This window comes from Balaenoptera acutorostrata, chromosome 14 (genome assembly GCF_949987535.1).
Source record: "Balaenoptera acutorostrata chromosome 14, mBalAcu1.1, whole genome shotgun sequence".
NCBI lineage: Eukaryota > Metazoa > Chordata > Mammalia > Artiodactyla > Balaenopteridae > Balaenoptera > Balaenoptera acutorostrata.
In genome coordinates, this window is record NC_080077.1 from 83,459,134 (window position 1) to 83,482,996 (window position 23,863).

At 48.7% G+C, this 23,863-nt stretch overlaps 2 protein-coding genes across 5 annotated transcripts in view; one reads left to right on the forward strand and one right to left on the reverse strand.

The window, feature by feature from the left end:
• Positions 1-215: 215 nt before the first annotated feature.
• Positions 216-2,422, forward strand: LOC130704724 (non-histone chromosomal protein HMG-14-like). Its single transcript, XM_057527649.1, has 2 exons — positions 216-287; positions 2,144-2,422. Exons 1-2 carry the CDS (start codon positions 216-218, stop codon positions 2,420-2,422), a joined length of 351 nt encoding a protein of 116 aa, XP_057383632.1.
• Positions 2,423-14,128: 11,706 nt separating this feature from the next.
• KCNQ5 (potassium voltage-gated channel subfamily Q member 5) overlaps positions 14,129-23,863 on the reverse strand; it is a 580,265-nt gene continuing 570,530 nt past the window's right edge. For all 4 annotated transcript variants that reach the window (XM_057528077.1, XM_057528075.1, XM_057528076.1 and 1 more), the window contains 3 exons: positions 22,396-22,527; positions 19,925-20,051; positions 14,129-17,292 (listed from right to left, as the gene is read on the reverse strand). In XM_057528077.1, the coding sequence (XP_057384060.1) occupies positions 16,405-17,292; positions 19,925-20,051; positions 22,396-22,527 (1,147 nt within the window). In that variant the 3' untranslated portion in view covers positions 14,129-16,404. The remainder of the gene's footprint in view (positions 17,293-19,924; positions 20,052-22,395; positions 22,528-23,863) is intronic.

Below are 23,863 nucleotides of genomic sequence, written 5' to 3' on the forward strand. Positions count from 1 at the left end.
AGCTCTGGGGTGACCAGGTGCCTTGTCAACGAGCAGTAATATTTTGAAAGGAATCTTTTTTTCTGAGCAGTAGGTCTCAACAGTGAGCTTAAAATATTTAGTAAATCATATTGTAAACAGATGTGCTGTCATGCAGGCTTTTTTGTCCCATTTATAGAGCACAGGCGAGGAGATTTAGCATAATTCTTAAGGGCCCTAGGATTTTCAGATGGTAAATGAGCATTGGCTTCCACTTAAAGTCGCCAGCTGCATTAGCCCCTAAAAGGAGAGTCAGCCTGTCCTTTGAGGCTTTGAAGCCAGCCAGTGACTTCTCCTCTCTAGCTATGAAAGTCCTGGAGGGCATCTTCTTCCAATAGAAGGCTGTTTCGTCTACCTTGAAAATCTGTTCACCTTCATGAATTATCTTAGCCAGATCTTCTGGATAACTTGCTGCAGCTTCTACATCAGTACTTGCTGCTTCACCTTGCACTTTGTTGTTATGGAAACGGCTCTTTTCCTTCAACCTCATGGACCAGCCTCTGCTGTCTTCAAACTCTTCTGCAGCCTCCTCACCTCTCTCAGCCTTCAGAGAATTGAAGAGAGTTAGGCCCTTTCTCTGGATTGGGTTTTGGCTTCAGAGAATGCTGTGGCTGGTTTGAGCTTCTGTCCAGACACTAAAACTTTCTCCATATCAGCCATAAGGCTGTTTCTCTTCCTTATCATCCGTGTGTGTTCACTGGAGCAGCATTTTTAATTTCCTTCAGGAACTTGTCCTTTGCATTCACAACGTGGCTGTTTGGTGCAAAAGGCCCAGCTTTCAGCCTGTCTCGGCTTTCCTCACTAAGCTTCATCATTTCTAGCTTCTGATGTATACTGAGAGACGTGCAACTCTTCCATTCACTTGAACACTTGGAAGCCATTGTAGGGATATTAATTGGCTTAATTGCAATATTGTGTGTCTCAGGGAACAGGGAGGCCTGAGGAGAGGGAGGGAGATGTAGGAATGGCCGGTCGACGGAGCAGTCAGAACACACACAACATTTATTAAGTTTGCCAGCTCGTATGAGTGCAGTTCTTGGAGCCCCCAAATAATTATAGATTAGAGATCACTGAAACAAATATAATAGTAATGAAAAAATTTGGAATGTTGTGAGAATTGCTGAAGAGTGACACAGACACCCAAAGTGAGCAAATGGTGCTGGTAGACTTGACCCATGCAGGGTTGCCACAGACCTTCAGTTTGTAGAAAATGCAATATCTGTGAAGCTCAATAAAGTGAAGTGTCATGAAGCGGGGGTCACCTATACACATTTAAACTTAATCCTCTGTAGGGTGTGGAGAAAAGGGAACCCTTCTACACTGTTGGTAGGAATGTAAATTGGTGCATCCAGTATGGAGAACAGTGTGGAGGTTCCTCAGAAAACTAAAAACAGAGATACCATATGACCCAGCAATCCCACTCCCAGGCATATATCTGGAGAAAACTCTAATCTGAAAAGATACATGCACCCCTATGTTCATAGCAGCACTATATACAAGAGCCAGGACATGGAAACAACCTAAACGTCCATTGACAGATGAATGGATAAAGAAGATGTGGTACATATATACAATGGAATATTACTCAGCCATAAAAAAGAATGAAATAATGCCATTGCAGCAACATGGATGGACCTGGAGATGCTCATACCAAGTGAAGTAAGTCAGAGAAAGACAAATATCATATGACATCACTTATATGAGGAATCTAAAATATGACACAAATGAACTTATCTATGAAACAGAAACAGACTCCCAGACATAGAGAACAGACATGTGGTTGCCGAGGGGGGAGGGGGGATGGAGTGGGAGTCTGGGATTAGCGGATGCAAAGTATCATACATAGGATGGATCAACAAGGTCCTGCTGTAGAGCACAGGGAACTCTATTCAATACCCTGTGATAAACCATAACGGAAAAGAATATGCAAAAGAATGTGTATAGGCAGGTCCCCAGCAGCTGGGGGTGGGGCGGGGGTGGGGCGTGGGAGGGGCGGCGGCGGAGGCCAGGCAGCCGCGCTTCCCGAAGGCTCTCTGCGCCACGCCCGCCAGCACGCCCGCCAGCAGGCACCCCGCAGGCACCGGCCCCCGACCAGGACGCCCAAGAGCAAGGTCAGCTCCCCCAGGGAGCGGCGAAGGAGGAGCCCAAGAGGAGATCGGTGAGCTTGTCAGCTAAACCGGCTCCTGCGAAAGTGAAACCAAAGCCAAAAAGGGCGGCGGGAAAGGATAAATCTTCAGACAAGGAACTGCAAACAAAAGGGAAAAGGGAGCAAAGGGGAAACAGGCCGAAGCGGCTAACCAACCGGGAGACTAAAGAAGACTTACCTGCAGAAAACGGAGAAACTAAAAACGAGGACAGCCCGGCCTCTGACGAAGCAGGAGAGAAAGAAGCCAAGGCTGATTAATACCACACACCCGGTCCTATCAGCGGTCCCTGTCTCCCTTCTTGCACGATCCAGAGGAATATTTTTAGCAACTATTTTGTAAATGCAAGCTTATTAGGAGTTCTAGAAACATTTTTTAAAAGGAGGCTATCCCACCTCATCCCATTTTTTAAAGTGTAAATGCTTTTTTTTTAAAGAGGTGAAATCATTTGCTGGTTGTTTATTTTTTGGTACAACCAGAAAATAGTGGGATATTTTTTGAATTTTCCTCACAGTGTTAATCCTAACCTTCTGTTCTATCAAAATTGGACATTGACCCCCAAATAATGAACTATTAATACGTATGCTGACTTATGAAGCAAGCTTACAGCAGTAGAAACAAATGTCCCTCGGTGACTCCCAGGCCTCCGCGTTAAGGGACTAATAATTGTCCTGCTTTTCATTGTGATCAATGATACTTAAACTCCCCATTCCGGTTGTGCATCACTGACGTGCTACTTTTTTTAAAAATTGAAATTATATGTATAATATATATATAATATATATATTTGTTGTTGTTGTTACAAAACTAGTCCAGGTTTATTGCTGAGATGCTAGAGCGGGGGCCGCCCTTAGGATTAAGGCCACGGCGGTGTCTGGATCCGAGGATGGAACCGTGATCACCCACACTGGACGCCGTGGCCAGTTTGTGGCCTCACTAAGGCCCCCGGGAGCCACGTTGCCTGGACCTGTGTCCCACCTGGCGCTGGGCTCTGCGGGCCAGATTGTGGTGCGGAGCTCAGCGCGGGAGCGTCTCAGGCTCAGGTCACCTACTCCTCGCACCTGTACTCGGTGACCGGGAGGCTGCGAGCTTCCCTGCCCTTGGCAGAGCAGCCCACAGCCCTCGCGGTGACGGGGGACTCTGTTCTGCTGGGCACGGCCCGGTGTGCCCTGAACAAACTGCTGCCGGCCGCGCCGCCCCTGCCCAGAAGGTGCCCGTCCGCAGCGTGGCTGTGACCCAGGAGCGCAGCCACGTGCTCGTGGACCTGGAAGACGGCAAGCTTATCGTGGTGGGCGCAGGGCAGCCCTCTGAGGTGCGCAGCTGTCAGTTTGCGCGGGAGTTGTGGCGGTCCTCCCGGTGCATCTCCCAGGTGTGGCCTGGGGAGACCGAGTACAAGCCGGGAGAGGCGCGCTGACAGCCTGCCCGCCCCGGGAGGCCCCGCCCTGCCCCGGGAGGCCCCGCCCCCGGAGGCCCCGCCCCCCGGAGGCCCCGCCCCGGAGTCCGCGGGAACCGAGGAGGGGCGACCTCCAGCCCACACTCTGGCAGGGGGTGGGCGGGGCCCCGCCGCTGCCCAGCTCAGGGATTGGTGGGCAATGTCACTCCGGGAAGCCCCGCCCCTCGCCGGCAGAGGGCCCGTCTGGAGTCTCAGCAATGGTCTCAGCACAGTCTGGGGTGGGGAGCCCAGGTTCATCGAGCAGCACCGCCGGGGCCTGGAGTCAGAATATGTGCCCGCCCACCTGCACGAGTGGATCGACCTCATCTTTGGCTACAAGCAGCGGGGGGCCGGCTGCGGAGGAGGCCCGCAACGTCTTCCGTTACTGCACCTATGAGGGGGCCGCGGACCTGGACCCAGTGGCGAGTGAGCGGAGCCGAAAGCTCTGGAGGGCATTATCAGCAGCTTCGGGCAGACTCCCCGGCAGCTGCTGAAGGAGCCTCACCCCGCTCGGCTGTCAGCTGAGGAAGCAGCCCAACGCCCTGCACGTCTGGACGCTAACTCGCCTAGCATCTTCCAGCACCTGGACCAGCTCAAGGCCTTCTTCGCGGAGGTCATCGGTGATGGCGTGGCCCTAGTACTGGCCCTGGTTCCCCACCGGCAGCCCCACTCCTTCGTCACCCAGGGCTCTGCAGACCTGCTGGTGACCGTGAGTGCCAGTGGGCTGCTGGGCACCCACAGCTGGTTGCCCTATGACCGTAACTTAAGCAACTACTTCAGCTTCAGCAGTATATCTGTTCGTTTTCAGATTCTTTCCCATTTAGGTTATTACAAGATACTGAGTACAGTTCCCCGTGCTCTACAGCAGGTCCTGTTGTTTATCTATTTTATACATAGTAGTGTGTGTATGTTAATCCCAAACTCCCAATCCATCCCTCCCCTCCCCTCTTCCCCTTTGGTAACCATAAGTTTATTTTCTATGTCTGTGAGTCTGTTTCTGTTTTGTCAATAAGTTCATTTGTATCATATCTTAGATTCCACATATAAGCAATATCCTATGGTATTTGTCTCTCTCTGTCTGACTTACTTCACTTAGTATGATCATCTCTAGGTCCAACCATGTTGCTGCAAATGGTATTAGTTCATTCTTTTTTATGGCTGAGTAGTATCCCATTGTATATATGTACCACATCTTCTTTATCCATTCATCTGGTGGTGGACACTTAGGTTGTTTCCATGTCCTGGCTGTTGTATATGGTGCTGCTATGGACGTTGGGGTGCATGAATCTTTTCGAATTAGAGTTTTCGTCTTTTCTGGCTATATGTCCAGGAGTGGGATTGCTGGATCATATGGTAGCTCTATTTTTAGGTTTTTAAGAAACCTCCATCCTGTTCTCCACAGTGGCTGCATAAGGTACTCTTTTTATGTGGACAACAGGCCTTCATCTGATTATTACCAAAACCTATCTTGCGTATATGGAGTAACGTTTAGAAACTTTCCAATTTTAAAACACCTACTCCTACAGAAAACTGCTTCTCTGAGAAAGATACTCAGAGACCCAAAACGAGGGAAGAATGGACTATTCAGCAGAGCTTGCAAGAGACCTGGCCAGATAACTAAGTCCCTCTTCATCTCCATTCTGGGTGCTCCCATTCCAGTGGTAGAAATAATCTAACTAGAAAAGGTGGTCCAAAATTTGTCTCTGGTTATGGATAATTACGCAGCCTTTGTTTCCTTCTTGGCCAGCTAAGAACTTCGTTTTTTAGCAAACACTGCTTGCTAGCCGGGTTCACTATTGGTCAGGGAGAATAATTTGTGGTTGGTTAAAAGAAAAGATGACCTGGCTTTCTAGAACAGATTCAGATGGAATAGGACCTGATTTCATGGCCTGGTTTTGAAATCTAGGCTCTTTCCTTTGCAGCCTATTAATAGGATTGATAATCACTTTGTTTCTAGTAATTATGTGTATCCTGTCCAGTCTTAATTTCTACTGTGCAGTCATGATCTCTTTTTATTTTTTATTTTAATTATTATTATTATTATTATTATTATTTTGGCTGTGCTGTGTGGCATGTGGGCTCTTAGTTCCCCGACCAGGGATTGAACCCGTGCCCCGTGCAGTGGAAGCGTGGAGCCCTAACCACTGGACTGCCAGGGAATTCCCTCATGATCTTTTTAAATGATTCATCACCTCATCTTGCAACCAAAGGCACATGGAACTAACTGTAGTGGAGACGCAGACCGTGTTCTCCAAATAACCGTGTGATCCATGGATTTTGATGATGGGATGGTGGGTCTGAACCCTGTAGATGAATGTCCTTTGTCTTCTGTCTTTTTGCCTTAGGCCAAAAAGGGAGACTGAAAAGTGAAAAAACAGACCCACAAGTTGCAGCAGGAAGCTGGCAGATAAACTCTAACAAACATTTCTTGACAAACATAAACATCTCTTGCAGAACATTTTCACTAGTCAAGACCACTCAGTGATTGTGATGGAACAGATGGGGAAAGACCACTTACTCTGTAACTAGATTTGAAACCAGGCAGAGACAATGACACTCTGCAATCAAGACGAATTAATCTGGGAATTCCCTGGTGGTCCAGTGGTTAGGGTTTTCACTGCCGAGGGCCTGGGTTCAATCCCTGGTTGGGGAACTACGATCCCACTAGCCATGTGGCAGAGCTAAAAAAAAAAAAAAAAAGACCAATTAATATCCTTGCCTCCTAAGAATTGCCAAGATAACCACAAATTGTCCCATTTAAAAAAAATTTTATTTATTTATTTTGGCTGAGCTGGGTCTTAGTTGTGGCATGCGGACTCTTAGTTGAGGCATGCGGGCTCTTAGTTGAGGCATGCGGGCTCTTAGTTGTGGCATGTGGGCTCTTAGTTACGCCACGTGGACTCTTAGTTGCGGCATGCATGTGGGGTCTAGTTCCCCGACCAGGGATGGAACCTGAGCCCCGTGCACTGGGAGCGTGGAGTCTTACCCACTGGACCACCAGGAAGTCCCACAAATTGCCCCATTTTTACAAAACTGGCCTCTGCTTCTCTAAACACTCCTTAGACTCATGCAGCCGGATCCTGTGATAGGCTCCCTCCCACCCATCCCATAAAGAGGCTCTGTGTTCCTCTCTTGATGCAGGAGAATAAACGAGGCCACTGTGTGGTCGGCAGGCGGCACCCTACGGTCTGAAGGTTTGTGCACCCACAAGGCACACGCTGAGTTCCAAACCCCCGAGGCGATGGTCTTAGAGGTGAAGCTTTGGGAGGGATCCTCATCATGAAGGTGATGAGTGTCCTTCTAAATGAGGCCCTGGAGAGCTTGCTCGCCCCTTTAGCCACGTCAGGACACAGCCAAAAGGAGGCTCGCCAGACGCCAGATCTGCTGGTGCCTTGATCTTGGACTTCCCGCCTCCAGGACTGTGAGAAAGCCCGCAGCCCATGGGATTTTGTTACGGCAGTGCCTGTCTGAACCAGGGAGGCCACTTGGAAACCCCTGCTCCAGAACATTCCACCCCACAACCCCAGGCCTGGTTCATGCCCAGCAGATCTGCTCCAAGGTCTGTTCAGACTAGAATGAAGATACTTTTTTTTAAAATTTGTTTTTCTTCTTCTTTTTATTTATTTATTTATTTATTTATTTATTTATTTATTTATTTACTTAATTTTTGGCTGCATCCGGTCTTAGTTGTGGATTGCTCTGTAGTTTGCACCTCTAGTTGAGGCGCACGGGCTTAGTTGCCCTGCAGCATGTGGGATCTTAGTTCCCCCACCAGGGATTGAACCTGCATCCCTTGCATTGGAAGGCGGATTCTTAACCACTGGATCACCAGGGAAGTGCCTAGAATGAAGATACTTTCGAATTCCTGGGCATCAGGGAGGCAAACACGGATCAGATAATCCAATTTGGATGAAGGGATTGGTGAAGAGCAGGTAATTAGTTGGAATGGATTTTCTTGAGAGCAGCTGCAGGGCGAGGTCACCCCTCCCTAGGGTGGGTTGTTTAGAGACAATATTTAGGCAGACCCTTGGCCTTTCCAGGTTTCTCTAAGTCCTGTTGGGATGAGTTCCTGGACTTGGCTCTACTCAGAATCGGCTGGGAGCAGTTGGGCGTGGAGATCAAGCCGTGGCGGACGGTGCCCGAAGACTTTACCTTTCCTTTGGAATTTTACATAGAAGAGGACCAGGAGGAGCCCACGTGTGGTGAGTGGTCCCTGCCCACGCCCCCTCCCCCTGCCTTTCTTCCCTTCCCCGGCCCCCGTCTGTCCCAGCCCATTCCCCGCCCCTCACCTCCCCGCCCTGGTCCTCCCGCCCCGCCTCGCAGGCCCCCTGGACCGGACCTGGCCCGCATCATCGAGGCGCACAGCCAGACCCTCCTCCGGCTGGAGACGCGCTTCACGGCCACGGGCCTGACGCGCGTCCTCGCCGTGGGGCCGGTTGAGTCCGGGCAGCGGCTGTTCCGCAGGATCTGGAGCGTCGGGAGCTGGGACCCCCAAAGCCGGGCCCGAGGTGGGTGACCTCAGAGGACCTGATGGTAGAGTAGCTGGCATCTCGGTTTCCTGGCGGATCAGCGGCCTGTCTGGGCATCTGGGGGCTCCCCCAGCTCTGGAGAAGGGGGCGCCCTCGGGGAGTGAGGGGAGGCCCCGGGAGACGCGTTTGGGGCAGGCGAGGCCCGGGCTGCGGTGACTGCCCTGGGGTCCCAGTGTCACCCCGCCCTCGCCCTGCAGACGCGAGATGCTGCCGTTGGTGCAGAACCTGCCCCTGACCCCGCCCGACCTGGCCGCCCCGCCGCGCATCGCGCTGGACCCGCCCGGCCTGTGAGGGCGCACTGTCTCCCTTCGGCCCTCTCAGGCTTCCCCTTACAAAATGTTTGGCCCAAGACGCCTTTCGATTTCGCTCTGGCAGTAAAAGGATTTTGCTCTCCCAGGGCAGTCGAGACGTGGGGGGAGTTTTGGGTCCGCATCGGTAAAAAGACCTGAAGGGCATTGACACGAGGTGGCATTTGTGGCCCGGTCTCATCCCTCAAAGGCCGTAAGTCCCCCGGGGTGTAAGAAAGTGGTCCACAAGCAAGGATCTGCTAGAACAAGCGGCCCAGTGTGCAAAGCCTTCGGTGTGCTGCTCCGTCCTTTGGATGAACTTCTCTGGTCCACGAGGGGCTTCTGGGCCAGTGCAGGAGAAGCAAACAGGAAAGACAACTGCTTCTCTTAGACCTGGAGCTTCCTCAGGCTGCTCTGGGTTGAATGAAAACAGGGGCTTCTAGGAAAGGTCCTCTCCTAGAAGCCCAGGGTCCCCTTGGACCTTAAAAGACAGACAAGAGGAGAAAGGCGGGAGTCCAGGTGGAGGCAGAAAGTGGTCCCCCGCCAGCGGCCTGGGAGGTGGGCGCTTGGGCACTGTCCCCAGATTGCCAGCTGTAGGGGCTGGGATTGGTCGTGGTGGGGTGTTTCCGGGAGCAAAGGGTCCTGAGGTCTCTCAAGTCATGAATAAATTGACTAGTAAGGCTCTTAAGCCTCCATTCCAGAACTTCCCTGGGTGCCGAATCCTCATCTGGAGCTCTACCCGGGGTTATGGACTGGGGAAACTCCAAAGAGGGAGTTGTGACTGGTTTAAGCCAATCATGGCGGCTGCTGCCAGGTTCAGGAGTGAGCGTGTGACCTGCGTTAGTCTAATCAGGGGCCGGCAAAGGAGTTACATCCCACTGGGCTGGCGCCCCTCCCCCCAAGAGGTCCTCAAGGCGCTGTGTGGTGGTACCTCGTGGACAATGAGAGGAGCCCCCAGTACTTTCCTCCAGACCAGGAGGACGGCAGGCAGGACCGGAACGTTGACGATGTCACTGAACAATCGGCTCTGTCTGGAACCATCCTGAACTTCAGTTGTGCTGGATAATAGAACGTCCCCGGGTTTTCTTACACCCGCAGCCAAATCCATCCTAACCGAGAGGTTACCTGTGGTCGGGTGGGGAGGGTTAAATTCGGTAACACCTGCGAAAGCCCTTATTGGCTCAACTCTGGGCAGTCACTCAGCATGAGCTGCTACTCTTTAAGCTTTTTTTTTTTTGAAGTTTACTTGATTTACGAGGTTGTGTTAGTTTCAGGTGCACAGCAAAGTGATTCAGTTACACATATATATGTATTCTTTTTAGATTCTTTTCCCCTATAGGTCATTACAAAACATTGAGTAGAGTTCCCTGTGCTCTACCGTAGGTCCTTGTTGGTTATCTGTTTTATATATAGTAGTGTATTCATGAGTTATTTTAAAGTCTGGTATCCACAGACTGTAGGCCAGCTCTGGCTATGGGCTTGGCATTGGTAGGGTATAAAGAGGGGTGGGGAGCCGGAATGCGGTTTCATGGGGCTCAGGGAGCAGGGAAGGGAGACGAAACCCCCTTTTCTCCTTGGAGTGACAGGGAAGTGGGAGCAATCAGGCCTCCTGGTGAATGGGCAAAATCTAGGCCTGGGTACCGTCTGTGGGGTCTGAGGCAATGTATTCGTCAGTGGAGGAGGGACAGAGGCGAAGGATGCTGAGGCCTGGGGGCAGTGAGAGAGGGGCTGCTCCTCCCCCCTGCAGAGGTCTGCAGAAACACGGTCACTCACTATTTGGCATTCATTAATTTCAGTAATTTCTTTCCTTTTGGAAAAGCCCAGAGACCTTTGGGAGAAGTAGCCGATCAAATCTGTGACACAGTGTGAATGAGGCTGAGGGTCACACCCTTCTTGAGAGAAAGACCTCTGAAGTTAGGGGTTGGAAGCTGCTGAAACTGAGTAAAAGGCCAGAGAGACCAGGACACTTTCACCCATTCAGGGTTCTTTTTTTAAAAAATTTATTTATTTATTTATTTTTGGCTGTGTTGGGTCTTCGTTTCTGTGCGAGGGCTTTCTGTAGTTGTGGCAAGCGGGGGCCACTCTTCATTGCGGTGCGTGGGCCTCTCACTGTCGGGGCCTCTCTTGTTGCGGAGCACAGGCTCCAGACACGCAGGCTCAGTAGTTGTGGCTCATGGGCTTAGTTGCTCCGCGGCATGTGGGATCTTCCCAGACCAGGGCTCGAACCCGTGTCCCCTGCATTGGCAGGCAGATTCTCAACCACTGCGCCACCAGGGAAGCCCCCATTCAGGGTTCTTGAGCACCTTCTGCCTGCGTGGCCTGGCGGGAGACGCTTGGGGGATATTGTGACATGTCTCCCTCAAGAAGTTTGTCTGGGGCGTCCGACCGAGGTGACTTCGGGCCCAAGGGAGACATTCAGAGCTGATGCTCGGGGCCGGAGACCCCTGGTCGGGTGGGACCACAGCATTAGTAGCTGAGGTCACGGGTGGAGCCACCAGGGGAGGGTGTGAGGGGAGGAGAGAAGGGTGGGATCTGGAACACCGACCGCAAAGCAAGGAAAGCAAGGAGCCTGGGGCAGTGTATAGAGAGGACTGATCCAGAGAAGCAGGGACAAACGGGGGGGGGGGCAGTTTTAAGAGGAAGGAAGACTGTTCACAGCGTTGGCGGCCCCAGAGAAGCCAAGAGGGCTGCTGACCGCATGTGCTTCCGGGAGGTCATGCTGACAGGCTGGAGCTGGTTGTCTGGGGTGGGGGGCGGTGGGCAGGCGTGGGCGTGACTGTCCTGCTGGCTGGTGGACGGATGCTGGGGAAACAGAAGTACCTCATACAACTTACGCTATAAATCGTTGGTTCTAAAGGAAGGTGAGATGTGGAGAGAAAGAGGAAGGTGAGTTCTTGCTGTGCTGGTCATGGGAGAGGCTCACTTCTGTTACTGAGGGGGAGATGCCGCAGATACGGGGAAGGAGGGGGTCGGGATCCAGAGCAGGAGAATTAGTCGTCCCTAAGGGAGGAGCTCCCTCGGGGAGCGGCAGAGGCATTTCCGCCCCGAGTCCTGGAAGCAGGAGGTGGTGTTGCATGTGGCCCGGAGGCCTCGGCGAGGAGATGCAGATACGCAGAAGCATCTGTTGACCTGGGCTGCGTGTGGTGTGCTGCCTTCAGCACGGGGGCTGCCCTCAGGGGAAGGTGCGAGTACCTAGTTCCTGGGGTCACGGGCTGAGCAGGGTTTGGCAGTGCAGGAAGGTAGTCACACCACTGTAGGCAAAGGAAAGGGGAAGTAGAAGCAAGTAATGGAAAGAGATGGGCCTCACTAAAAAAAAAAAAAATAGCAAGCAGGTAAGAAGTTGAGAAAGTCGGTGACAGTGTGTGGGAACCCTGGACCTTGATGATTAGCCCAGAGAGCACTGGACTTGAACTAGGCAACAAAACCATGATAGGAATGAACGGGCCATGGGAATGGGCAAAGAAATATATCACACCAATGTGCCTTTGGGTTTTCTATTTATTTATTGGAACAGAAAAATTGCCCTTCACCAGTCTTGTGGTGCTGTGATTTCGGGGCAGTGCATAATCTGTAGTTTGCACATAGTGTACCTGATAAATTTCTGCTTGGAAATGTAGTAAAAACCTCAATAACTTGGAGTTAGGTAGGCCAGAGGGTGAAGTCTTATTGTAACTAATTAAAATTTTTAAAAAATTAAAGAAGCAATTTTTACTTGTACCAGATGCTTGAAGTAGTCGAAAGCAGGGTGATGAAAGTGGGCACTTCAAGGTCTGGGAAGCTACTTGTACCCATGACGAGGGTAGAATAATTGTACGTATATTTTGCTTTTAAATGCAGGACTGAGAGAGGCTGTAAGGTAGGTGCGAAAGCGTTTGGAAGCTGTTTACCTTTTTGAGTTGGTCAAGCAAGCGCGTTCCAAGTTTGCTGATTATTTTCACTCGTCTCCAGAAGGTGACAGAACAGGCAGGGAGACCTGGGTGGGCTCCTCAGAGCCATGGGGGGAGGCCCCTCACGCGACAGCCCCTCACCCTTCCTCCTGCGTCTAAGGCGTCTCTCTTAGGGCTTTGTTGCTTTGTGTTCCAGAGCTCTAACATTCTGAGCCTCCTTTCAAATAATCCCACTGGAGTTAATGATGCACACCGTGCAAAATTGCTAGTGGAACAGAAGGAGGGGGGTTCTAGGGCAGAAGGGGAAGATCCCTTTTGGAGCAGAAGCCCCCTGGTTGGGCAGCGCTGGGTAGGTGCTAAAAATGGTCATTCTGAGCAGCCAGGGGTTCCAGCATTTGGGCACCTGCTGGTCCCCACTTCTTATCACTCGTTTAGCAAACCCTTTTATTACAGCTAACACAAGGCTCATATGCACTGGCATCTGTTTTGCTATATCAAATAAAAAACATATAAAAGTAAATATTCAGTATAATATCAAGTTAATTTTTCTTATGATACCCTCAACAACATTTGCAAATCTCTCCTCTTCCCAAATTACCAATGATTCCTTCAGCAACACTGGAAAAAGGTAATTTTTAATTTCAACCCCAAATCTGTATACAATCAGTTTCATCGACTGGGACCCAGTTAGTTCAGAACAAACCAGTTAGTACGAGATGAAAGCAGTCACACTAGCTGTTTATAGACATCTTTTTAATGTTTTACTTTAAAACAAATAATCCCAGTAAAAGAGAGCAAAGGAAATTACATTTGAATGGTAGCTTGAAATGGATATGATATTCCTGATTTATTTGTTTTCAGGAAACAGACAACTGCATTGTCATACACGAATTCCAGAACTGCTCACTTAAATGCACATAATTATATTAAATTAAGTTTCTCTTACAAAAACATAACCATGTCATTTTAAGGCAAAAAATAGCTTCTGGGGAGATAAGTTAACATTTATGATATTTTCTCAATCTGGATGAAGTGACCTATTCACTTAGTTGCTCAGTTGCATCATTCCTTATAGTTTGCTTTGCAAACAGGCATGAGAATTGGTCACTTTGTGCCTGATTTCCTCCTCTCTGTTAGACTTGTTTTACTGGCAAATTAAGAACGTTCAGAATCACTGAGTCAAGGGGAGGCAAGAAAGGCACCTTAGAACAGGAGATAAAGACTTAAAAACTCAATCAAGTGTCTTCTTTAAACAAAACTTGCAATCTACACGTTAATTTAGTTGAACAAAATGCAAACATTTAGATCAGACAGAGCAAAATTTTTCAGTTCACATCCTAGAAGGGATGTTTGCCATGAAGCGTTAGCTTGATCAGCCCCACGAACTGCAGAAGGCAGACGAACACGGACTGAGAAAGCCGGCGGCTGATCAGCGCTCAGCTAAATTGTGCTTCGAGACGCCGTCTGGGGTTGACCGAAGGGACTTTGCTAAAGTGTAAGTGGGAGGCCCCTCTCAGCTCCACCAAGAGGAACAGAGCAGACACAACCCTCCAGTTTTCACACAAGACAACCGGCTTTCGACATCCAGGACTTTTTGCGCTATAGAGTAAGACAGACACAAAATGGTCATGGCTTGGATGTAAGAAAGCTTTTCCCAACATGGTTTACCACACGGGGCTGTGGGTAACCCTCAGTGATGGGCTTAGGTTTGTTTCTGAATCTTCCGTCTTCAGCAACGCCGGATGAACTGTACTGTGTCTGAGGCCTAAAGGGGCCAAAGAAGGGGTCCCCCGTACATTCAGAGTTCCTGCTGCCAGTGGGGTTTGACCCGGACAGAGTGTGTCCAAGACTCAGTGCTACCTGAAAGCTGCGATCTCCTGCCTCTTCCTCGGCTGACACCTGGAGAGGCCTGCCGTGCACGGCGGGGGTCTGGCTTCAGGTCAGTGGAAGGGTATGTGTGTGTGTGTTCTTGTGTACAACCTCCTTGGGAGGATGGATCACAACTTAGAGTGGAGACATGGGTAGATGAAACATTGCATTTAATACTTTACTAACACTCTACGTTTTGAAAATGAAAATAATGGCTTTGAAAGCTTGAGAACCTCTTCTTAACTGGAGTGTAAAATTTAGACTCTCTTCTGCATATCTCCAGCACCCAAGCACACTCTGAATGACACGCTCCGGGGGAGTGTGCTAGGATCCCGGTGGGGCGAGAAGAGGAATCTTGCCAAATTTCAGTGTTTATCAAAAAGGACAGGGTCTTAAAAGGCTGAGAAGCGCATTTCAGGTGAGTGGAGAAGCGGTTTACTTGGGGATGTCGGCTGGTGAAGTCCAGAAGGGAACTTGTGGCAGGGAGTCCATAAGCCTGTGGAGAAGAAAAGTCGGGGGGAGTCTGGGGTGGAGAAACCCGGCTGGGGAGAGTTGGGAGGGACTTGGCAGGTGTCAGGGCATCTTCTGGCCTCTGGGTGGCCGGCGATAGCCCTGCTGTGTCCTTCTGGCCACTGGGAAAGTTTTCCCGGAGGCAGCACTACTGCCAAGGAAAAAACTCTTCCTTTTTAAGTCCTCCTGTGGTGAGAGTTTAACCAGTGTTCTCTCGCTTCTCCTGGCCCTTTGGGTGCCGTTACCTTGGCTGAAGTTCTGCCGGTCTGGGCTAGCGAGGCTGGTTTCTAACAAGCGGTCAACTTTGCTTGCCTTCTGGTACATACATTTCTCCTTGGGTGTCCCTTGGTCTTTTTGCTGCCATGCTATATTATTAAGTGTTTTGATTCGCAGACCCCGCCCGTGTTACCTGACTTTGAACCATAAAATGTACCAGGAAACTGAACCAGTAATTTCAGACTGGGGGCAACATTCTTGGGAAGAATAGAAAATGTGCACTACAGTATAAAAAGTAAAGGACGTTTAGTTTTAGCCTTCCATATGCAAAATGTACTACCTAATAGCAAAAAACATTCAGGGCATATTAAAAAATAAATGCCTTTCAAAATTCTCTGCTTATATATAAGAATAAGGGATGTTTAGGTAGTTGAATTCCCTAGCAATATTCGTTTTCTAAAAAAATCAAGTTCTTTTCTTTTGGTTTGTTTCCCTCCCTCTCATGGCCCTGGAGGGGGAAGTCATTTTCTTGAGCTTCACTTGTTTCCCGGTGTCGCGTCTGGATTCTTTTCAAGCCTTTTCCATCCCCGTCTCACTCACACGTCCGCTCCCAGGACCACTCACACGTCCGCTCCCAGGATCCGGCGTGTGTATCAGCCGTGGGAAGAGCCTCTCGCACTTGCCTTTAGCGGAGAGCGCTGCAGGGCACACACATCAGCCCTGCCCGGCTGGCTGTCCGCTGCTCGGGCCTTGGTTTGCTTGTGTAGCAGCTGATGGAGCGAGCCATCAGGGAATACGTTTCCACTGAAGTCAGATGTGTCAGCGAGTCAGCCTATTTGCCCCACTGGCCCTGAATGTCACTGTTTGCACATTTTCTAACCGACTAACATTCTCGCATAAAGAACATGAAAATGACGTGCAAAGTTGCTGGCCACAGCGTTAAGCCACCAAAAGCGCACGAACTGACATTCAAATTACATTAATAATAAAATGCCTGAATAGGAACGGGTTGGCAAGTACGTCTTGAACAGGCAGCCGTTTCTGTGATTCCCCAGTTCTGCTTTACTGGACACCCTGTTAGCAGCTGATACTATGTTTACATGTACGCAAGTCATGGCCTCATTCTGAAACTGTATTCTGTGTTTTACCACAAAGCAGAAATGCCTGAAATTTGAAGGCGCTTACTCCCATCATTTCAAAATACGGAGTCCAACCTTATAAACGACCTGACCTTGACATTTTCACACACACCACAGCACCAGCAGTGTTGATTTCTCAGGAGTTTTAACTCGAGGTACCTTCCTGAATGAGGGGTAATGTTGTCCTACCTGGGAAGTTCAGCCATCCCCTGAACATGCATTGTCATGCAATTAAAAGGTAACGGGCTTGGAAACTGCCTTTCCTGCTCTTCTGATTCTTGGGCATTCAACTTTTGAGAAGGGCTTCCCGAAGAGTTCATGCAGCGACATGTATGGCTGAGAGGCTGCGGGGCAAGGGAAGCGAACGAGGGCCTCATTTCAGCCTGGTGTGGGCCCGGCCGAGGGCCTCCGCGCCTCCCGCCACCGGGCCCGCGCTCCGAGATGATCGGGACCGTCCAGTTCTGAGAGAGTCCGACGCCAGGGTGGGTTCCCGGGCCGGCGGCCCCGCGTCCAAGGCGTCCGACCCGGTCTCCTCCGGACCCGCCTCTTCATCAGTTATAAACAATTTGGATTCCCTCCATCTGGGGTAAAAATCTTGGCTGCCCCTGGAACCGCTGGACTCGCTCCCCGACAGCGGCACGTCCAGGTCCTCCGCGGACCGGATCAGGTTCTGCACCGACGCCGACTTGCCCCGGTCCTGGGCCGCCGCGGGCCGGACGGACAGCAGGGCCGCGCCGTCCAGGTCGAGGCTCTGGCGCAGCGCGCGCTCCTTGGCCGCGACGCGGTCCTTGGCGGCCTCGAGGCGGGCGGAGACGTCGGGGAGGCCGTCGTGCGGGCCCGCGGGGCCGGGGGCCAGGGCCCCCAGGGCGGGCAGCGGGGCCGGGATCTGCAGGGTGGCGGGAGCCGCCGGCCGGGCCGCGCCCACCCCCGGCCCCGCCGGGCCGTCGCCCAGGCTCCCGGGCCCCAGGGCCGCCGGGGGGCTCAGCGCGTACAAGGTCTGCGCGCCCAGCTCGCCGGGCGCCAGGATGAGCTGCAGGCCCCGAGCCAGGCCCGCGCTGGCCGAGCGGGGCAGGCGGCCGCCGGGCGGGGCCGGGCCCGGCAGGTCTCTGCCGCCGGCCGGGCTCTGATAGTCCGCGGTGTGCTCGCAGTCGAAAGGCGGGATCTGCACGGGGGCCAGCGCGAGGGCCGACGCCGAGCCTTTCCGCAGGGCGTGCTGGTAGATGTCCAGCAGGCAGTCCAGCTTGGCCTCGATGGACTGGACCTGAAAGAGGGGAAAACGCACACCTGTCGATCAGAACGTACGAAGAAGTCCGGCTGTGCCTGCACAGTGAAGTCCGGGGAGGCAAGTAGGACGCCGTCCTGACTCGGCACCAGCTCAGGATGCCCCGTCCGGCCGTGAGGGCGGCAACGGGGGGCTCAGAGGCGGACGCTCCGGCGTCGGTCCGCCTGGTCTCCACTGGCGCCCCTCTGCCTCCCCAGCCTTTAAAATTGATTTTCAGGGGCTTCCCTGGTGGCGCAGTGGTTAAGAATCCGCCTGCCAATGCAGGGCACACGGGTTCGAGCCCTGGTCCGGGAAGATCCCACATGCTGCGGAGCAGCTAAGCCTGTGTGCCACAACTACTGAGCCTGCGCGCCTAGAGCCCACGAGCCACAACTACTGAGCCCACGCACCACAACTACTGAAGCCCGCGAGCCACAACTACTGAAACCTGCGCGCCTAGAGCCCGTGCTCCGCAACAAGAGAAGCCATCGCAATAAGCCCTCACACCGCAATGAAGAGTAGCCCCCGCTCGACACAACTAGAGAAAAGCCCGTGCACAGCAATGAAGACCCAACGCAAAGATAAAATAAAATCAATTATAAAAAAATAAAATAAAATTGATGTTTTCAAAAACCATATAAGCGCTGTACAAAGCAACTTCCAGACCCTCCTCCCTGATCAGGTTCCCCTTCCTCAGCCTCTTCCCTGAAGACATTCTGGACTTTACTGCTGTCTAGCAGGAAACTTACTCTCTAAGAAATCAAGACCCTAGATACTGGGACTTCCCTGACGGTCCAGTGGTTAAGACTGTGCTTCCACCGCAGGAGGCCCAGGTTCCATCCCTGGGCAGGGAACTAGATCCCACAAGCTGTGCGGTGCAGACAAAAAAAAAAAAAAAAAAGACCCTAGATATCAATCTAGGCGATTCTATTCTATTTATTTATTTATTTATTATTTTTGGCTGTGTTGGGTCTTCGGTTCGTGCGAGGGCTTTCTCCAGTTGCGGCAAGCGGGGGCCACTCTTCATCGCGGTGCGGGGACCGCTCTTCATCGCGGTGCGTGGGCCTCTCTCTATCGCGGCCCCTCCCGTCGCGGGGCACAGGCTCCAGACGCGCAGGCTCAGCAATTGTGGCTCACGGGCCCAGCCGCTCCGCGGCATGCGGGATCTTCCCAGACCAGGGCTCGAACCCGTGTCCCCTGCATTAGCAGGCAGATTCTCAACCACTGCGCCACCAGGGAAGCCCTAGGCGATTCTAAATTTAAAAATAAAGGTATAAAATGCTTGGAATATTTATAATTAAATTGGGGGAGCATTTTGATTTCTAAAAACTGTCTTTGTATGAGACAATACACTCTCAGGGTCAACAAACATTCAGTGCACTACCATAGTTATTATGCTTTTTTTTTATAATTGACCTAAGAGAGAGGCAATGAAAATAACCAAAACACAAATAAAAAATAGATCTTTGTTATTTTACTGTTGGAAATCTATAGTTGTTTGCAGTTCGAGTGTTAACTGATGAGAGGAAATTTTCTATTTCTTATATGGAAATCCAAATGTTTTAGAGAAACACTGTCTATGCATAAAGAAAATTTAATTTATTTGCTCTTTCTTGATTTTATTCCTTTTAAAATCTATTACTCACTAAAATACATCCAACTGCCTATAATCAATTTTGATTAAAAAAAAAATTCTGGCTACTTCACTCCTGTTAGAATGGCCGTCATCAAAAAGACAAGAGATAACAAATGCTGGTGTGGATGTGGAGAAAAGGGAGCCCTCCTGCACTGTTGGTGGGAATGTCAACTGGTGCAGCCACTGGGGAGAACAGTATGGAGGTTCCCCAGGAAATTAAAAATAGAACTACCACATGATCCAGCAATTCCACTGTTGGGACTATATCCAGAGGAAACAAACATTAACTCAAAAAGATGTCTGCACCCCCATGTTCATAGCCAAGACTTAGAGACAAGTGTCCATTGCAGACCAATGGATAAATAAGTTGTGGGGTGTGTGTATATATATACACACAATGGAATATTACTCAGCCATAAAAAATGAGGAAATCCTGCCATTTGCAATAACAGGGATGGACCTTGAGGGCATAATGCTAAGTCAAATAGGTCAGGCAGAGGAACACGAATACTGTATGATCTCACTTATGTGGAATTTACGACAAAAAACAACCCCCTTCACAAACACATAGAAAAAGGATCAGATTCATGGTGACCAGAGGCAGCGGGCGGAGGGAGGGGACAGGAGGCAGGTGGCCGGAAGGTACCGATTTCTAGTTATAGATAAACAAGTGCCGGGGGTGTGATGCACAAGGGGATGACTGTAGTTAATACTGCTGTGTGGTACCCAGGAAGGTGTTAACAGAGTAGATCCTAAGGGTTCTCAGCACAAGGAAAACAAGTTTTTCTCTTTTTGTGCTTTCCTTTTTATTGTGTCTCTATGAGATGATGAAGGCTAACTAAGCTTACTGTGGTCATCATTCACAGTATTTGTAGGTCAGGCCATTATGTTGTATGCCTTAAACTTACACAGGGATATGCGTCAATTATATCTCAGTAAAACTGGAAAAAAATCTGGCTGAAAAGTTAAGCAGTTTAGTTGAGCTAAACCTGTTACCTGTTTTTCAACCTTGACCACTCGGCCGAGCATGCTGAGGTCATCTGTGGTCTCATGTTCTGCGGTTATTTTCTCTCTGCTCTTCTTATCTGATGGGATTTGCCCTTTTCCAAGAATTTGATCCACACTAGCAGAGAAAGAGATCTGATTATGAGTGCTGAAGGTGGACACTGCCCTAGGCTGGAAGGAAGGGTTTTGAAAAGAAAAATACAGTTATCTCTATTTACGTAAGAGGAAATACAAATGAACTTCTTCCAGTTGATGTGCTTATATTCTTCATGTGAAAATTACACGATGTTAATTTTCTCATTATTCTAGTCCATGATGAAATCACTTATGGCTGATCTTCTGGAGGCAAAAATGTCCTAAACTACCAAGCAATTTGTCTGTTTCCACCCCTGACCAGGTGTTTCTTGAATTCAACCACTTAAAAATGACAAAATCATAATTATGACTATTTCATGTTAATAATAGAACAGATTTTTCAATGAACATTTATCATACATCTGACATATGGAAGATAAGCAGATAAGAAAGCTATAGTCTCCATCTCAGGATTTCTAGTTGGACAGTATACACACATCACATAAGCAAGAAACTCCAGATTAGTTCTGCGAATTCTGCAGCAGTTGAACTTTATAGAAACATTGGGAGGGAACTATACTCAATATTTTGTGATAACCTATAAGGGGAAAGAATCTGAAAAAAAAATAGATATAAATGCATGTATTACTGAATCACTTTGCTGTACACCTGAAACTAACACAACATTGTAAATCAACTATACTTCAATAAAAACAAACAAACAAAAAAACCAATTGAACAAACATATGTTAAATGAAAAAATGCTGTTTGTAATGTTATGGCATTCTCTCCAGGTCAATTGATTTCTGGAAATTATCAATTTAGTTTAAAGATAGTTTACTTTCAAAAACATTAATTCCTTCACCCTCAGAAAAATAAAACTTTATCAGAAAACCATAAATAATCATAGGAATAAATAACAGGATCCTAATTTACATTTAACCTTTGTTTTAAATGATTAATGGATGCTATTTATGTAAACTATTTCTACAGTGCAGCATGAAATGAATTTAAATTGCAGATTTTACAGTGTATTTTAACTAGTGACCCCATCACTATGAAGAAAAATAAAAGAAAACCAATTACATTTGTAATAAACAAACAAGCAAACAAAAACGTTGGGAGCCTTAGGTAGTTCTATGAAAGGACTTGGAAAACCTTGGCTACCTGGGCAGAGATTGTAACAGGATCACAGGTGATTTAAAACAATTTCCCAGGAGACCTAGTCAGCCCAAATTGGACTTACTTTCTTCCTTTTTGTGTGTTTTAGAACTGAATTATAAGGAATATTGACCCAACTTTCCAGTTTACTTTGTGTGCACAGGGGTACAGGCAGTTATGACATCTGATCTATTCAACGGCAGCTGTACCAGGACTGGGTCATTTGTTCATCTCCGGGTGCCCAGGGTGCCTGGCACACACTACAGGTTCAATACTTACCTGCTGAATGAATGAATGAAACAACTGTGATTTCTGTAACTAATGTTATAGAAATCAGCAGGTGTTTTACTAAGGGCCTAGTATATGCATCACCCTGGGCTAAGTGTGCTCTGGGCATAGACAAACATTGAAGACTCAGTCCTTGTGTTTTAAGAACTGTTCAATCGAATGCTGGTAGTTTGGGCCTGATAGTGAAGCAAGACTGTTAAAAAAATGAAACTGACTAAATTATTTTGGCTTCAAGATGACACAATCAAACACATGTTTGGAATAATATACTGAACTCATTTCTTTCAACCACTAGAGAAGATGCTCCCTGGAAAGACGGTGTGTATCTAGCCCTGTGCAGGACAGGCATGAAGGGAAGGGCCCAGACTTGGTCCAGGGCCAGGGGAACAAACTTCCCACAGGGAAGCAGTATAAGAGCCAACCCTGTGTTTCTCAGTTTGACTCTCCGGCACAGTATTCCAAGGTGAGGAGCGCTTTTACTCTCTGCAGTGGATTCTCTACTCTCTTTAGGGGGTCAGAGGAGGGACAGGTCTGTCTTTGTGGGCTGGATGGTGGGTCAAGTTTAACGAAGGAGAAAGACTAGCTTTTTTCTGAAGGATGGTTAGGATTCAGGTGATAATGGAAACAACAGCAGCACCAACCATTAACATTCCCCGAGCACTCAGTGACCGTGCATTAACTCATTCAATCCTCACCACGACCCTAGGCGGCCACTGCCAATACCCCATTTTCACAGGTGAGACACTGTCGATACCTGAGGCTTTTAACGACTGATTTACATTTAAATAAAATCTACGTTTCAACGCAAAAGTCCAGCTGTTCACTAAAAAAAAGAGTTAGAAACATGGAATTCAAGGGTTTTCTCTACTAGGGAGAGGTTCCTCCCAGACAGTTTCTGTGCCTGTTCCTGTAGAACAAGTAACCCCCGCGTTGCTCACCGTGTTTGCAGGCTTTTAATTCTGCACAGCATGTCCAGGTGACCCGCAGAATACTGTTCGATGACGTCTTTTACGTCATACGGGCGTAATGTTTCCTTAAACTTCCGTTTTGCAACGTGAAACTTCATAATTCTGTAAGAGCAACATATTACATATGAATCTTCATAACTTCATTAAAACAAGTCACCCAAATGGCTCACTAGTATATAGAGGAAACTCTGGGGGAAAAAAGTCACGCATCAAATTATTTTAAGCTCCTGCAGAAATGAAACATGAAAGCCCGAGGTTACAGTGGACAATTTAAGAATATCTCCTGTGAGGCACAGCTTGAATGTAGAAAAACACACTAAAAAAGAGGCTAAACATTAATACTTAAGTCTTGCACCTTTTTAATGCCCATTGAAACCCTGAATTAAAATCAAAGTCAAAATGCAATTCTACCTTTTCCATGTAACCCCAAGAAGTCCAAGATCAACACCTAATGAATGCATCCCTATAAAAATATAAAAGTTGTTAAAATGGTCTTTTATGTAACTATATGCATTTTGGAGATGCAGATGAGCTACAAAACTCTCATTCTCTCTAGGGAAATGTACATTTGTATAGAAATTTATGAAAAGTTTCATAAATTATTTCTGCAGAATACTGCTCAATTAGCTACCCAAGGGTTTTTTTGTTTGTTTGTTTGTTTTCAAATGTAACACACTGATCAACTAAGCTGGATGTCTAAATTCTTCAGAGCCAGAGGTTTTATTTATTTACTTATTTATTTGGCCGCACCGAGTGGCATGTGGGATCTTAGTTCCCCGACCAGGGATCGAACCCATGTCCCCTGAAGTGGAAGCATGGAGTCTTAACCACTGGACCGCCAGGGAAGTCCCTCCTTTGCCCACCAGAGGTCTTTTTAATTACAGTGTCTCCCCCAACATGGACTCTGTGTTTTAAAACAATATTTCATCAATAAATTTCATGATGTCATGAATAGCTAAGCTGCTTAAGATAACCAGTTACTGCAATAACTTGATATAATTCCTGGGGAATGCAAAGAAGCACAGCATTTTAATGAATCTGTGCAGCCTTACTGCAGGTAAATGTTAAACTTGTTGGTGTTTATTCAACTATTAATTGGCTCATAGACTCTTATTATCACGCTCATGGGTCCCAGGCTGCAGGTCAGTCAGCTAGGCTCTATGAACCAAAATTTATTGTTCCTTGGAGGAAAGTGGGAAGATTAGGAACAAATGTAGCGTTTAAGTGGAAAATTACCTATCCTAAGCGATAGCTGACTGCAACAAACCCAAATTGTTTTACTGGTTATAAAGCCTCAAACTCGATCCTGGAATTGTATTGTTAACTTCAAACTGATTGTCTCCTAATCATCCCTGAATCATTTGTCCTTAATATTCTTACCCCCTTTCTCGACCACATTGGTCTTCCCTGGCCTACCGGGTGAGCGTCGCGTTCCCCA

Coding starts and splice junctions, on each gene's coding strand:
- LOC130704724 (XM_057527649.1), top strand. CDS start 216: ATGAGCATTGGCTTCCACTTAAAGTCGCCAGCTGCATTAGCCCCTAAA. Junction 288..2,143: donor GAGTCAGCCTGTCCTTTGAG/GCTTTGAAGCCA, acceptor CAGCTCCCCCAG/GGAGCGGCGAAGGAGGAGCC.